The following is a 15853-nucleotide window of genomic DNA, read 5'->3' as shown; positions in this document are numbered from 1 at the left end:
TTCAAATTTCCTGTGATCGAAAAACGTCGAATTCGTGATTCAATAAATTTTCATCTAGTATTGATGTATAAAACCTACTTACAATTCCAAATTTCTTAAGTAAGTCGCCAAGTGTGGGCAAAATGGAAGTGGAAATTTTTTGAATCGTGATTTGTAAAATGTTCAGGTATCACTTTCAACTGACAGAGTAGAGTAATTTACAGATATAAAAAAAATTATATGTATTTAACTATTTTTACGTCATAAGGTGTGGCCTCACCAAAATTTTAGGTCACGAGCCGCCACTGGTTATCCTACTCTAAAATAAACGAAGTGCAGCCCGTAACTCAACCGAATTGCCATCCCCCACGAGCCGTACCGAGTTTAGTCTTCCTCGAGCCGACGGATATCCTCTGCCTCTTCCAAATTACAATTAATAGAACCGAACACTGGTAGAGAGTGTGCTGCACGAGCGTTACAAAAATGTTTAAACTACTAGTTATAGTCTTTGCAATCTCTATAAACAATGTTTACACAGGAAACACGAGTGGTAAGTTAACTTAAATTAAATCAAACTATGCCTTCATTCACTTGGTTTTCTTTTTCTAAGTTGAAAAGCAAAGACAATACAGACAGTGTTCCTTTTTTGTTTTCTTGAAATTAGTTTCATTGCAGGAAAACCCTGCACCATCAAGTCGTCCCACTCTCCAGGAGTATGCAAACTATTGACAGAATGTAAGACGATTCTAGACGAAGAAATGTCTGATCACAGTGCACCCCAGTGCGGCAGAACCCAATCCGTAGTTTGTTGTCCAAAATCTCGTCGACCGGGAGATATCAGCGCACGAAGTATGTAAAAAAGCTAATTTTGTGTACGTGCAAAACAAACCAAAATCAAATTTCGTTTTAGAATGTAGAGAATACTCTTCGTATACACAAGAGAAACAATTGTGTGGACACACAGTTGTCCCGCTCATTGTTGGAGAACAACGAGCTGAGGGAAAGGAGTTTCCGCACGTGGCGGTGTTGGGATATGCGTACGGATTTTTGGAGAAACTTGAGTGGAAGTGTGGAGGAATACTTATCAGTGAAGATTATATTTTGACAGCTGCACATTGTTTGTTTACACCTTTCCAGTAAGTTTGAAAATAATTAATTAATAAATGAAGTATTAATTTTTAATTTCTATAAAAAATTTACAAAATCCAAGTGGTATTTTGACTATTTAATTTGTGTCTTTCTATTTCAGTGTAGTAAAGTCAGTGTTGTTAGGGGTCGTAGATCTCAAGGACACTACCCACGCAAAAGAAATAAACATAGCACGTATAGTGAAACATCCAGAATTCAGAAATGATTCCCGTTACAACGACATAGCACTTTTGAAACTGGAGAGACCAGTAGAGATAAATTCTTATGTTCGTCCGGCTTGTCTCCAAAAACACTTTAGCATTTATTTGTCGCAAGTTATTACTACTGGATGGACACGGTTTCGAGCAACCGACGACGAAGGTGTGTTTAAAATAACACAATATATTGAAGACTTTCAAACGTGTAATAATGTCACAAGCCGGAAAAGTCTACCTGAAGGAGTTGTAAATGATATACAACTTTGCACAAACGACGCGATTGGAAATTTGGCCGCTTGTCAGGTCAGTTAAAAATGAATAATTATAATCAGTGCGTCTGTGGGGAATGAGAGAGTAACGCTAGTGATGTATGAAAGAAGGACGAAGGGAATTAAAACTTTGTACTTTGTTATCTCTAGTTTGACAAAAATATGTCTGACTTTTCAGAGAGATGCTCTTGGTATAGTGCAAATATATCGGAGTGACGACACTACATCTTGCATGTATGATATAGTGGGCTTAACGTCGTTTGGATTGGAATGTTCTTCGACTCCCACTGTAAGTGCTCGAATTTCGCACTACATTAAGTGGATTGAAGATATAGTTTGGCCAGAAGATGCATAATAAAATTAGTGATTTTGACTGTGACGATAGACCAATAATAGTATTTGTTCGTAACACGATCTAGTTTATCATATGTATGTAACAGATGTACACTAATAAATATATGTGGAGCAGGCATTGGAATTATTATTTGCCATTTGTTTATGACAGGGTAACTATTGTCCGAGTAGACAACAATTTAAACAATTGCATTTTCACCGCTTGCTCCAAAAAAATTTCTTATTGTACACGATTTTCCAAACTCAAAGTTAAGAGCTCATATTTTGGTCGGGAAGGCCGCAAACGACAAGTACCTCTTAGGAACCATTTAATACTATGGTCGGTACCGATATCACCCTGTAGAATTAGAGCTAGTCGAGTCGACCGGTGTAAATTAAATGTATCAAACGCATTCGTTGTGTTATGGAATAAATGATTTAGAAATTGCAGAACCTCGTTGATCCCTACCTGTGTTATATTGTTTAAGGGTATTGCCTGAGAGTAATCAGTAAGAGAGGAGTATTACAGGTTCTCCTTCCATTAATTCCGTAAAGTTGGTACCAAGGTTATACTACCACAATACCTTCAGCTTTAAGCGTAAAATCTGTGGTTTGGCCACGATATGATGCGAAGAGGTATTATATCACAATTTGTCCTTTTTCATTTTTTCATTTCATTTATTTTTTCAATTTTCCTTGGATTTTATAATTATTCATTTATTCCGTTTTTCAAATTTTTCAATTTTGCAATTTTTGCATTTCTCAATCGACAATATTTCGTTTTTTCGATTTTTAGGGTTCTCAATTTTTAATCTTTGGATTTTTCAATTTTTCAAGTTCTTGATTTCCAATTTTTTAATTTTTCAAAGTTTTCATTTTATACCTTCTCGTTTTTTCATTTTTGATTTCTCTATTAAGAATTTTTTTGAATCTAAATGTTCCAAGGCTAAAAATTGAAAAACTCTTAATAACAGAAAAAAATTAATGAATCGAAGAAACTGTAAAATCGAAAAAAAATGGAATCGTCAAAATTATAAAGTCGAAAAACTGTAACATTGAAAACTGAAAAATTAAAAATCGAAAAATTGAAAAATCGTAAAATTTAAAAAGTGAACATTTTTAAAAATTGTTGTTGTCTTCAATGGATAATTTGAACAAATGAAAGATTAAAAATAAAAAATTGAAAGCTCAAAGAATTGAAAAAGTTTAGAAATTTTTCATTTACCCGATTTTTTAGGTTTCATTTTCTCGATTTTATATTACAATTTTTCGGTTTCTGCTTTTCAATTTCTTTAATTTTTCTTATATTTTTTTAGTTTATAATTTTTCGTTTATTCAAGTTTTCAAATTTTTAATCTTTGATTTTTCGATTTCCCTATTTTCGAAGTACCTACTAAGTTTTTCGATTTTGCATTTTTTCGATTTTTACGGTTCTTGATTTCCAATTTTTAGATTTTTGAAACTTTTCATTTTATACTTTCTCGTTTTTTCATTTTTGATTTTTCTATTTTACAGTTTAGCAATTTTTTTATTTTTATGATTCAAAAAATTGTAAAAACGGAAAATTCAAAAAATTGAAAAATTAAGAATCTCAAAACTTAAAATTGGTAAAATTAAAACGAAAAACGGATAATTAAAATGTCTAAAAATTGAAAAATTGAAAAACGAAGAAATGCAAATCGAAAGATTGAAAATCCAAAAATTGAAAAATTTCACATTGAAAAAAGAAAAGTTATAAAATTAGAACATTGCAAGACCGAAAAATTTAAAACAAATAAAGAAAACGAAAAGTTGCAAATCAAAAATTTGAAGAAATGAAAAATTGAAGAATCGGAAGGTTGCAAAAACAAAAATCTTTTATTCTTTGAATTTTTTAATTTTTCAAGTTCTTGATCTCTAATTTTTAGATTATTCAAAATTTTCATTTTTACTTTCTCGTTTTTTCATTCTTAATATTGTTATTTTACAGTTTAGCAATGTTTCTATTGTTTTGATTCGAAAAGTTGAAAAATTGAAAAAATTAAGCATCTCAAATCTTAACGGAAAATTAAAACATGTAACAACTGGGAAACTGAAAAATCCAAAAACTGAAATCTTTCACACTGAAAAAAGAAAAATTAGACAATCAGAATATTGCAAAAGCGAAAAATTGAAAAAAATATAGAATATAACAAATTGAAACGAAAAATTGCAAATCGAAAATTTGAAGAAATGAAAAATTGAAGAATCGAAAGATTGAAAAACTAAACATCGAAAAATTGAAAACTGCAATAAATGAAAAAGTTTGAAAACTTTTCATAGTCCCGATTTTTATATTTTTATTTTTACGATATTATATCACACTTTTTCCTTTTCCATTTTTTCATTTCATTTATTTTTTCAATTTTTCTGGGATTTTTTAATTATTCATTTATTCCGTTTTTCAAATTTTCAATCTTCGATTTTCGATTTCCCTATTTTCCAAGTTTCAAATTTTTCAATTTTGCAATTTTTGCATTTCTCAATCGACAATATTTCGTTTTTTCGATATTTAGGGTTCTCAATTTTTAATCTTTGGATTTTTAAATTTTTCAAGTTCTTGATTTCCAATTTTTGATTTTTCTATTATGAATTTTTTTGAATCGAAATGTTCAAAGGCTAAAAATTGAAAAACTCTTAATAATAGAAAAAAATTAATGAATCGAAGAGTTGGAAAAAAGAAAAAGCGAATGGAATCGAAGAATTGGAAAACCCAAACCTGTAAAATCGGAAAAAAATGGAATCGTCAAAATTATAAAGTCGCAAAACTGTAACATTGAAAACAGAAAAATTAAAAATCGAAAAATTGAAAAATCGTAAAATTTAAAAAGTGAACATTTTTAAAAATTGTTGTTGTTGCATATTTAAAATGAAAAATAGAATAATTGCAAATCAAAAATTGAAGAAATGGATAATTTGAACAAATGAAAGATTAAAAATAAACAAATTGAAAGCTCGAATAAATGAAAAAGTTTGAAAACTTTTCATAGTCCCGGTTTTCCTATTTTTAGTTTTTCGATATATCACAAGTTTCCTTTTTCGTTTTTTCATTTCATTTATTTTTTCAATTTTTCTTTGGATTTTATAATTATTCATTTATTCCATTTTTCAAATTTGCAATTTTTGCATTTCTCAATCGACCGATTTTCCGATTTTTTTAATGTTCAGTATTTCGATCTTACAATATTAAACACTGAAAAATCCAGAAATCGAAAAATTGAAAAATCACAATTGAAGAAAGAATTGAAAAATCAAGAAATAGAGAAATGGGAAAATCAAAAAATCAGTTAATCGAAAAATTGAAAAATCGAAAAATTTAGAAACGTCAAAATTTGAAAACTGAAAAATAAAAAAAAATTTAAAATTGTAAAACTGAAATATCGTAAAGTTAATAAATTGAAAAACTGCAAATTTTTGAAAAAAAAAATTGTATCAAAAACTAAAAATTAAAAAAATCGAGAAATTGAACAATCAAAAAATCAAAACATTGAAATCCCAGTAAGTTGATAAATAGGAAAATTTAAAAAATAAAAATTTTAAAAATCCAAGAATTGAACAACAAAAAAATCTAAGACTGTTACTCAGAAAATTGAATAATCGAGAACAAAAAATCTAAAATTTAAAAATTCGACAAATTGAAAAATCATGGAACTGAAAAATCGAAAAGTCGAGATGGTGAGAACTCTAAAAACTTAAAACTTTAAAAACTGAAAAATTAAAATATCGAAAAATTTAAAAACCGAGAAAACACAATATCAAAAATTTGAAAAATTGAAGAAACGAATATTGTAAAATTCCAAAGCTGAAATATTGAAAAACCTAAAAATGGAAGGAAAGTTAAAGAATCGAAACAGTGAAAAAATCCCAAACTGAAACATTGAAAAATTGAGAAATGGAAATTGGTCTAAAGAGTTTCGACAGTACTTTCCTCGCTATCGGAAACGTGACGACTGCATGCCTATTATGTTTTTTTTTCACATTAGATTTCAAAGCATTCGGTTTTGTAGTTGCTGATTAAATCAATAAAATAAATTTGCGCATTCATTAAATTTTTTGAGTCACCCGGTATATGCAAATGCAAAAAATATGAATGGGATGATAAATTACAACAAGAGACTCATCATATTTTGTAAATTTTAAATAGGATTATACGGCAAACTTTTAAGCTGACGTCATCAATTTTTTTGAGGGGATAAGCAAATATGTTTTGACTAAAAATTTATTATGCTCTTTATAACCTTAAAACATTTGCAAGATTTCAAAGCATCGAGTTCTGTAGTTCCTGATTAAATCAATAAAATAAATTTACGCATTCATTAATTTTTGGGGTCATCCTGTATATGCAAATCCAAAAAACATGAATGGAATGATAAATCACAAGAAGAGACTCATCATATTTTATACAATTTAGATAGGAATTATTCAGCAAAATTGGAGGTGACGTCATCAATTTTTTAGAGGGGATAAGTAAATATATTGTGATTAAAATGGTCCTGGTTTAATAACAAAAAATATTGTTCGTCTATAAAACAAGCTCGTCTTAGACAAAGTATTCGTAAAAAAAATATGTCGTAAAAAAATTTACGTATGCTGGTCCCGACTGCGATTATGGTTTAAATATTTTTTAGAAAATCCTGTCATGGATGTAGAAACATTTGTGACAGCCAAAGAGGTTTTTTTGAGAAAATTATCTTTGAATTTAGACCAAATTGAAATAAACACTAGGCAACATGCACATTTGGGCAAAAGAAAGAAAAATTAGGGTTACGGCTTCAAATTTTGGACGTATTTACAAACTTAGACCGACTACAGCAACAGCTAAAACTGTAAAGTCTCTGTTGTACTGTACATTTAGAGGTAATAGTCATACATACTATGGACAGCAAAGTGAGTAAAATGCTGTCCAGTGTTTTGAAATAAATAAAAATATAAAAACTGAACGGTGTGGCTTGTTTATTTCAAAACAATTTCCTTACTTGGCTGCTAGTCCAGACAGAGGATAGGAGTGCATTAGTCGAAATTAAATTCCCTTCAAAATCGCAAGATTTGTCTCCCGAAGAAGCGGTTAGAAAAAAAATAATCAAATTTTGTACATTGACAGACAGAGAATTGAAACTAAAAAAAAATCATGATTACTACTTTGACTTTCAAGTCCAGGGACAAATGCTTGTTACGGCTATTTCACAAGTTTATTTTGTTCTACGGACACCCAAAGGAATAAATATAGAAAAAATTTATAAAGACGAAGAAATATATGTAAAAAGATGGCAGATAAATTTGGCAGATTTTACTTTAGCGCATTATTGCCCGAAATAATTGATTCAAGAAGAAAGAGGAACCTGCCTTTGCGAGAGATTTTTTTAAAGTAAATAAAATTTGTTTCTATTTTTTCATGTACTTTATTAATTTATTAGGAGTACATTTTTCATCACCAAGACTGGCATATTTTTATTATAAATATATTTTGAAAATGATCTCCCGGCAAATGAAGACATACGAGCACTTTTTTCGAGTAAACAATGAAGGGAGAAGTTACTGGGCGTAGGGCTTTTTTAAAACACCTCCTTTCTGGGATAAGTAGTAGATACACTTAGCTATTTATACGTGTTAAACAAAGCAAAATATATATTAACAATAATATTACAATGAATTTTTAGTAATCATGTGTATTGAATTCAGGATCCTGAGTTTAGTAAAAATATTATAGTTCCCCAGTTTTAATTCGGTTTTATGATAGTACCTCATTCCGTAAAAGTTTATTTCCTTAACAATAGATTACTACGGCCGGTCCTGGCTGCTTGTTATAAAACTGAGTTCCTTGCCATAAATTAGAAAAATCAGCCGAGAACTCTAACAATCAGCTTTTGGTAGAGCAGGCGATAACGGTTTTACCTGGAAAGTCGCTTCCGTAAATTTAGTGGCGCTCCTATCGGCAAAGTAGTGAACTAACTGCTCAAATTCTGTCGAGTTGATTCCCATTTTTTTCAATAATTGTTAGTTTTTGTCAAAAATTCTGCTAACCTAGATCATTAATTTTCCTCTGATATTACTGTTAAAATTATTCCACGTATTTTGCATTAATTTGTGGTATATTTTGATTTTAATAAACACATTATTATTTAAACAAATTGTACCACTAACAAACATTAATGACTCTGCGCCCTGTAAAAAGTGATGTTTTAACCATGTGCGAATTTTCAAGCGATTCTATGATGGTTATGACTCAAAAAACTTGAAAAGAAAACATACAATGGTGCTTTTTTACGATATTTCCCAGCCATATTTTTTTAGTTGATTGAACTGGTCTCTCCGCTCTAGAATATGAAAAAATCTGCAGTTTGATGTATGATACATCTATATTAATATCATTTTTTCATACAAAAAACCAAAAAAATTTTGTACCTCGTCTAGTGAGTCCTCTTAAGGCTACATCTTTATTTGAACCAATCTATCCAGGTGTGTTTTGGCATAGAAGCAGAATTTCCATCTCGAGAAAAATGTTCCCGAAGGATAATAAGAACTTCAATATATCAATATTAATATTTTTATATAAAAAAGTAAAAATCTGTTCGTTTTTTTTTTAATTCCTAAACGATTTGATTTCACTAATGAATCAAGAACTCCTTATTAAGGTTATTATGAAGTTAATAAAGTCACTTTAAATTATCAAAATGGAATAAATTAAATTAACGAAAACTAATTAGGTAGTTAGTAAATGGGAACGGGAATAACAACAGAATGCAATGAAGCAACGTTATCCTATTCTAAAATAAACGAAGTGCAGCCCGTAACTGAACGGAATTGCCGTCCCCCACGAGCGGTACCGACTTTGACCCTCATCGGCTCGACGGAAATCCTCTGCCTCTTATAAATTATAATTTATAAACCGAACTCTGGTAGAGAGTGTGCACTGCACGAGTTCGTCTAAGTTGCAAAAATGTTTAAACATCTAATTATAGTCTTTGCAATCTCCATAAACAATATTTATACAGAAAACTTAATTGGTAAGTTAAATTTAATCAAACTACCTATGCCATCATTTACAATGTATAGACATTGTGGTCCCTCAGGTCATCTAACTCATCAGGAGTATGCACACCATTAACAGAATGTAAGACGGTTAAAGACGAAGAAAAATAAGTAATGTAATAGTGTGTAATAGTGAACTAAGGAGCAACTCAAACATTCGTTCGTGAAGAATCAACTCGATTGTAATAAAAGAATCAAAATTTCACCAGATCAAACACAATGTATCAGTAATTTACAAACTACAACATATTTTTATCACTTATCATAATAACAAAAAATAAAAAATCTCAGGTGGTTTTCTTGTCTCACATAAATATTTCACCATTACTCCTCCCAACGAATTATTATTTGACTTGACCCACAAGGCCAAGGAAAACGTTACCTCTCGTACGTAAATACCCACTTTGTACATTAACAGTAGCACTAGAAGACATAAGAAGTGTGCTCTTAAACAGTAAACAATGTTTAAATTTTTTAGTATTGTTATTGTAATCTCAGTTCAAAGTGTTTACACAAAAGACATTATTAGTGAGTTTTCTTCATTTTTCCTGTAACACTGTTATTTTCTAAAGTAGCAACGTTTGCATCAATTATTAAAAACTATCGAAGGAATTAAATTTGACTTTAAAATGTTTGTCTTCAGAACTTTTATGCCTAACACAAATTATTATTGATGGCTTCCAGCCATGTATACCTCATCTCGCTAGAACGGGTTTTGGCAATTTTTTTCGCTAGAATTTAAATTTTCAGCACACTGTAACATTTTTTTCCATCACTAATGAGGCTGTTTGCGTCAGAAATCTAATATCTAATTCCGTTTGTATAAATTAAATCGGTGTACGAAACAAGTTACATTCCGACTTTTTTTCAGTTTTTCATTTCTTTTACAGGAAGCCCATGCACCCTTCAGTCGTCTAACTCTCCAGGAGAATGCAAACTCTTAACCGAATGTAAGGAAATTCAAGACGAAGCAGTACTTGGTTACAAAACACCTCAAAGTTGTGGCTTCGAAGGGACACAAACCGTAGTTTGCTGCCCGAAATCTCGTCGACCAGGAGATATCAGCGAAAAAAGTACGTCTACAAGCAAGCTTCCTCTTCATACAAAATAAAACTAAATTCAAATTGCGTTGTAGAATGTAGCGAATATGCTTCGTATACAAAGGAGAAACAATTATGTGGACACAATATTGTGAAGCGCATCGTTGGGGGAAAACCGGCTGGTAGAACAGAATTTCCCCACATGGCGATATTTGGATATGAGAAGAGAGGTTCTGAGAATATTCAGTGGTTATGTGGAGGATCACTTATCAGTGAACAATATATTTTGACAGCAGCACTTTGCTTGTCTTCACGCTTAGTGTAAGTTTTACAACTAATTTTCATATAAATTGTACCCAATCTCTTTGTTTTAGTGGTGAACCGAAATTAGTGTTGTTAGGAGTCACCAATCTTAACGACACCAATCACAGACGGGAAATAAAAATAATAAATAACGTGGTACATCCAGAATACAGAAATATCACCTACTACCACGACATAGCGCTAGTAAAATTGGAGAAACCAGTCGAAATAAATTCGTATGTGCGTCCGGCGTGTCTTAACACAAATTTTGACTTTTCTGTCTCACAAGCTATTGCTACTGGATGGGGTTTTACACAGCCTTCAGGGAAGAGAAGTGAAGATTTACAGAAAGTAACCTTAGATATCACGGACCATCAACTGTGTAACAACACTTACAACAAGGTGTTATGTCAAGGAATTATAAATGATGTACATATTTGCACAGGAAGCGATAATGAAAAGAAGGGTACTTGTCGGGTCAGTTCATATAATATTTTCATGTACTCGTAGTTTCCACGAACTTTTATCTCTAGTTTAACAAAAATACGTTTTGACGTTTTAGGGTGATGTTGGTGGTCCGCTGCAAATACATCACAAAAACGACCCTACACTGTGCATGTATGACGTAGTGGGGGTAATTTCGTCTGGAATAATATGTTCTCAAGGTCCTTCTGTAAATACACGAGTCTCCCATTATATTAAGTGGATTGAAGACATAGTATGGCCAGAAAAGACTCAGTAAAATTATTACTACTACACTAATTTGACAACAATGAACAATAAATAATAGTCTGATACGGTGGTTAACTTCTGATAAAATGAGAAATAGTTATTGTCTATTGACGTACTCTATACACCCGGAACAAAAATTGTTCTTTCCCTCCTAGCAAAAACTTATTACTACCAGGTAGGATTATACAAACTGCTGGATTTAACTTAAAGTCTAGGATTAAAATTTGACCAAACCATTTATTTTTGGCGAATCAAGTTTTTGATTCCCGATGAAGTTAAATTTAAATGCTGATTGTTTAATCAATAGAACTGAGATTTTCTACGTACATATTTTGTAGTACCATAGACTTATTATTTGACTTACAGGCTTAATAAGATTTCCAGTAGGGGTACAAATTAACTAAATCTACATAATACAAATAAATCTATAAAATAAATAAAATAAATTCGAGTTTTATGTAATCATAATTGTTCTGTTCTTTCTGCTTGCCTATCCCTAGTCTTAGTTCTCTCTACACTGTATCTGTCGTTTTCCCTTGGACAGCACTTATTCCTTCCGATCCCGACACTATTGTTATTAGGAAAGCCCAGGAAAAATTTTTGGAGCAATTTTAGGAGCAGCAGAAAGGAAGATCAATTTTCTATGTTCCACCTGTTTCTCGCAACCCAGAAATTGTGAGTGGAGGAGAAAGTCATGCATGACACTCCTTAGAAAAACATGAGGGTAAAGGCACCAATGATGTGATAGTGATCGACGATAAAGAAGTAGAACAAAAAATATCAGTTCTATTCAGATTTCTAAGTATGGGGAGGCCTAGGGCAAATTCTATGGGGTGTAGCCCTGTCAAAGGAGAAAAAAGGCGACTGATATAGATAGCTCCCCTGAAATAATACTACAGGAGGAAAAGGAAGACCACTGAGGAGGAAACCGAAATAATACAGGAAGTTGTTCGGGTGCTAACGCCCTTGTGGTGGAGCCTAGAAATAAAACCACAAGTCAAAGACGTCAAAAAAAAGGACTATCAAAGACAGACCGACCTAGTACGAAGAGAAACTACATGCAAAGAATATATACTTGCAAAGAAGAAGTTGAGAAATGCATAAAAAAGCTAAAGAAGACAAATGGAAGGAACTGGAGAAACGAATAGAAATGTTTAAGGAACAAAGTGAGACGATGAGTAAGATAATCCCTGAGGAGGTCATAACTTTGCTTGCTGCAAATTAAAACTAGGGAAAGCACTTGGCCCTGACGACATCGCGCCCGACGCTGCAAAAGCCCTGGTAGAAGCAAATACATCTTTCTTCCGAGAGTTATATAACCGGCTCCTGAGACAAAACAATTTACCCCGAAGAATGGAAAACCGCCAAATTAGTAATAATAGAAAAACCTAAGAAGGATGAGAAGGAAGAAAGCAAGTAGAGACCAATGTACCTGCTGAATATATTAGGAAAAATATATGAACGTGGCTTCAGAAAAGAGGAATTGACAATAGACGCCATACAAAAACTTGTGACTACAGCCAAAAACAGAGGAAAATAGTGTGGAATTATACTGGTTGATGTCAAGAATGCGTTCAATACAGCGTCATGGGAAGGTATGAAATGACGATCGGGATGGAAAACCTAGTGGTAAAATGCTAGAGACTAAAGAAAATTGGGAATATGTGGAAAGTTCCATGAGAGAAGTGATCAGTAGAAAACAGGAGGACGAGAGAAGACGAAGAATATGATCAAGCATATCAAAAGGACAGGACTTACCCTGAAGTTATGTGCAAACGGTACCGAGGTAAAATAGAATAGGAGTAAAGGTTTTAGTTGATAGACCAGTGGCCCGAGTGTCTTTAGAAAATTTCCGACCTTCTCAAAAATATAAAAAAAGGTCAGATCAGGTCAGAACAGCTGTTATAGAAAAGGGTTTTAGCCGGTAAAAGTCGACTCACTACCAAGAATGATCGAACTTAAGGGGACTCGCTAGACGAGGTATAATATTTTTTTTGGTTTTTTGTATGAAAAAATAATACTAAAATAGATGTATCATACATCAAACTGTTTTCTTTTCAAGTTTTTTGAGTCATAACCATCATAGAATCGCTTGAAAATTCGCATATGGATAAAACATCACTTTTTACAGGGCGCAGAGTCATTAAATGTTTGTTAGTGGTACAATTTGTTTAAATAATAATGTGTTTATTAAAATCAAAATATACCACAAATTAATGCAAAATACGTCGAATAATTTTAACAGGAATGTCAGAGGAAAATTAATAATCTATTGGTTAGCAGAGTTTTTAACAAAAACTAACAATTATTGAAAAAAATGGGTATCAATTCGACAGAATTTGAGCAGTTAGTTCAGTACTTTGCTGATAGGAGCGCCACTAAAATTTACGGAAGCGACTTTCCAGGTAAAACCCTTATCGCCTGCTTTACCATAAGCTGATTGTTAGAGTTCTCGGCTGATTTTTCTAATTTATGGCAAGGAACTCAGTTTTATAACAAGCAGCCAGGACCGGCCATAGTAATCTATTGTTAAAGAAATTAACTTTTACGCAATGAGGTACTATCATAAAACCGAATTAAAACTGGAGAACTATAATATTTTTACTCCACACAGGATCCTAAATTCAATACACATGATTACTAAAAATTCATTGTAATATTATTGTTAATATATATTTTGCTTTCTTAATTAATAAAACTAATAAACATATTTATAATAATAATAAAAAATATATAAAATACAGCTTTTGTTTAACACGTATAAGTAGCTAAGTCTATCTACTACTTATCCCAGAAAGGAGGTGTTTTAAAAAAGCCCTACGCCCAGTAACTTCTCCCTTCATTGTTTACTCGAAAAAAGTGCTCGTATATGTTTTCATTTGCCGAGAGATCATTTTCAAAATATATTTATAATAAAAATATGCAAGTCTTGGTGATGAAAAATGTACTCCTAATAAATTATTAAAGTACATAAAAAAATAGAAACAAATTTTATTTATTTTAAAAAAATCTCGCAAAGGCAGGTTCCTCTTTCTTCTTGAATCAATTAATTCGGGCAATATAGCGCCAAAACAAAATCTGCCAAGTTTATCTGCCATCTTTTTACATATATTTTTTCGTCTTTATAAATTTGTTCTATATTTATTCCTTTGGGTGTCCATACCACCAAATAAACTTGTGAAATACCCGTAACAAGCATTTGTCCCTGGACTTGAAAGTAGTAATCATGATTCTTTTTTTAGTTTCAATTCTCTGTCTGTCAATGTACAAAATTTGATTATTTTTTTTCTAACCGCTTCTTCGGGAGACAAATCTTGCGATTTTGAAAGGCATTTAATTTCGACTAATGCACTCCTATCATCTATAACCCTGTCTGGACTAGCAGCCAAGTAAGGAAACTATTTTGAAATAAACAAGCTACACCGTTCGATTTTTATATTTTTATTTATTTTAAAACACTTGACAGCTTTTTCCTCAATTTGCTGTCCATAGTATGTATGACTATTACCTCTAAATGTACTGTACAACAGAGACTCCACAGTTTTAGCTATTGCTGTAGTCGGTCTAAGTTTGTAAATACGTCCAAAATTTGAAGCCATAACCCTAATTTCTCTTTCTTTTGCCCAAATGTGCCTGTTGCCTAGTGTCTATTTCAATTTGGGCTAAATTCAAAGATAATTTTCTCAAAAAAACCTCTTTGGCTGTCACAAATATTTCTACATCCATGACAGGATATTCTAAAAAATATTTAAACCATAATCGCAGTCGGAACCAGCATACGCAAATTTTTTAACGACATACTTTTTTACGAATACTTTGTCTAAGACGAGCTTGTTTTATAGACGAACAATATTTTTTTGTTATTAAACCAGGACCGTTTTAATCACAATATATTTACTTATCCCCTCTAAAAAATTGATGACGTCACCTCAAAATTTTGCTGAATAAATCCTATCTAAATTGTATAAAATATGATGAGTCTCTTCTTGTGATTTATCATTCCATTCATGTTTTTTGGATTTGGATTTTTACATGATGACCCCAGAAATTAATGAATGCGTAAATTTATTTTATTGATTTAATCAGGAACTACAGAACCCAATGCTTTGAAATCTTGCAAATGTTTTAAGGTTATAAAGAGCATAATAAATTTTTAGTCAAAATATATTTGCTTATCCCCTCCAAAAAATTGATGACGTCAGCTCAAAAGTTTGCCGTATAATCCTATTTAAAATTTACAAAATATGATGAGTTTCTTCTTGTAATTTATCATTCCATTCATATTTTTTGGATTCGGATATACAGGGTGACTCAAAAAATTTAATGAATGCGCAAATTTATTTTATTGATTTAATCAGGAACTACAAAACCGAATGCGAATCTAATGTGAAAAAAAACATAATAGGCATGCAGTCGTCGCGTTTCCGATAGCGAGGGAAGTACTGTCTAAACTTTTTTTGATTTTCCTATTTTTCCATTTCTCAATTTTTCAATGTTTCAGTTTGGGATTTTTTCACTGTTTCGATTCTCTAATTTTCCTTCCATTTATAGGTTTTTCAATATTTCAGCTTTGGAATTTTGCAATATTTCGTTTCTTCAATTTTTCAAATTTTTGATATTGTGTTTTCTCAGTTTTTAAATTTTTTGATATTTTAATTTTTCAGTTTTTAAAGTTTTAGGTTTTTAGTTTTCTCACTATCTCAACTTTTCGATTTTTCAGTTGCATGATTTTTCAATTTGTCGAATTTTTAAATTTTAGATTCTTTGTTGTTTTGAGTTTTCAGGCTTAGATTTTTTGTTGTTG

The 15853-nt window shown here is 31.4% G+C and overlaps 2 protein-coding genes across 3 annotated transcripts; both read left to right on the top strand.

Annotated features, from left to right (window-relative positions):
• Window positions 1-348: 348 nt before the first annotated feature.
• On the top strand, window positions 349-2064 carry LOC135129002 (serine protease snake-like). The gene is made up of 5 exons (XM_064056083.1): window positions 349-529; window positions 655-828; window positions 890-1115; window positions 1229-1628; window positions 1773-2064. The coding sequence occupies exons 1-5, from the start codon at window positions 463-465 to the stop codon at window positions 1947-1949; spliced, it is 1044 nt and encodes a 347-aa protein (XP_063912153.1). The 5' UTR covers window positions 349-462; the 3' UTR covers window positions 1950-2064.
• A 6749-nt stretch (window positions 2065-8813) lies between these two features.
• On the top strand, window positions 8814-11511 carry LOC135128591 (venom protease-like). Of its 2 annotated transcripts, none has more exons than XM_064055502.1 (5): window positions 8814-8949; window positions 9865-10047; window positions 10110-10335; window positions 10389-10794; window positions 10880-11511. In XM_064055502.1, exons 1-5 carry the CDS (start codon window positions 8883-8885, stop codon window positions 11057-11059), a joined length of 1062 nt encoding a protein of 353 aa, XP_063911572.1. In that variant the 5' UTR covers window positions 8814-8882; the 3' UTR covers window positions 11060-11511. The 2 variants fall into 2 exon arrangements, with proteins under 2 accessions (XP_063911572.1, XP_063911571.1); XM_064055501.1 differs by lacking the exon at window positions 8814-8949 and adding an exon at window positions 9392-9502.
• The last annotated feature ends 4342 nt before the right edge of the window (window positions 11512-15853 follow it).

The sequence above is a fragment of the Zophobas morio genome, unplaced genomic scaffold, assembly GCF_036711695.1.
Source record: "Zophobas morio isolate AGI-343-1 ecotype UQ-CSIRO unplaced genomic scaffold, CSIRO_AGI_Zmor_V1 ptg000014l, whole genome shotgun sequence".
Classification (NCBI taxonomy): domain Eukaryota; kingdom Metazoa; phylum Arthropoda; class Insecta; order Coleoptera; family Tenebrionidae; genus Zophobas; species Zophobas morio.
The sequence above is the reverse complement of the archived record's forward strand: the minus strand, read 5'-3'. Positions and strand labels throughout refer to the sequence as shown.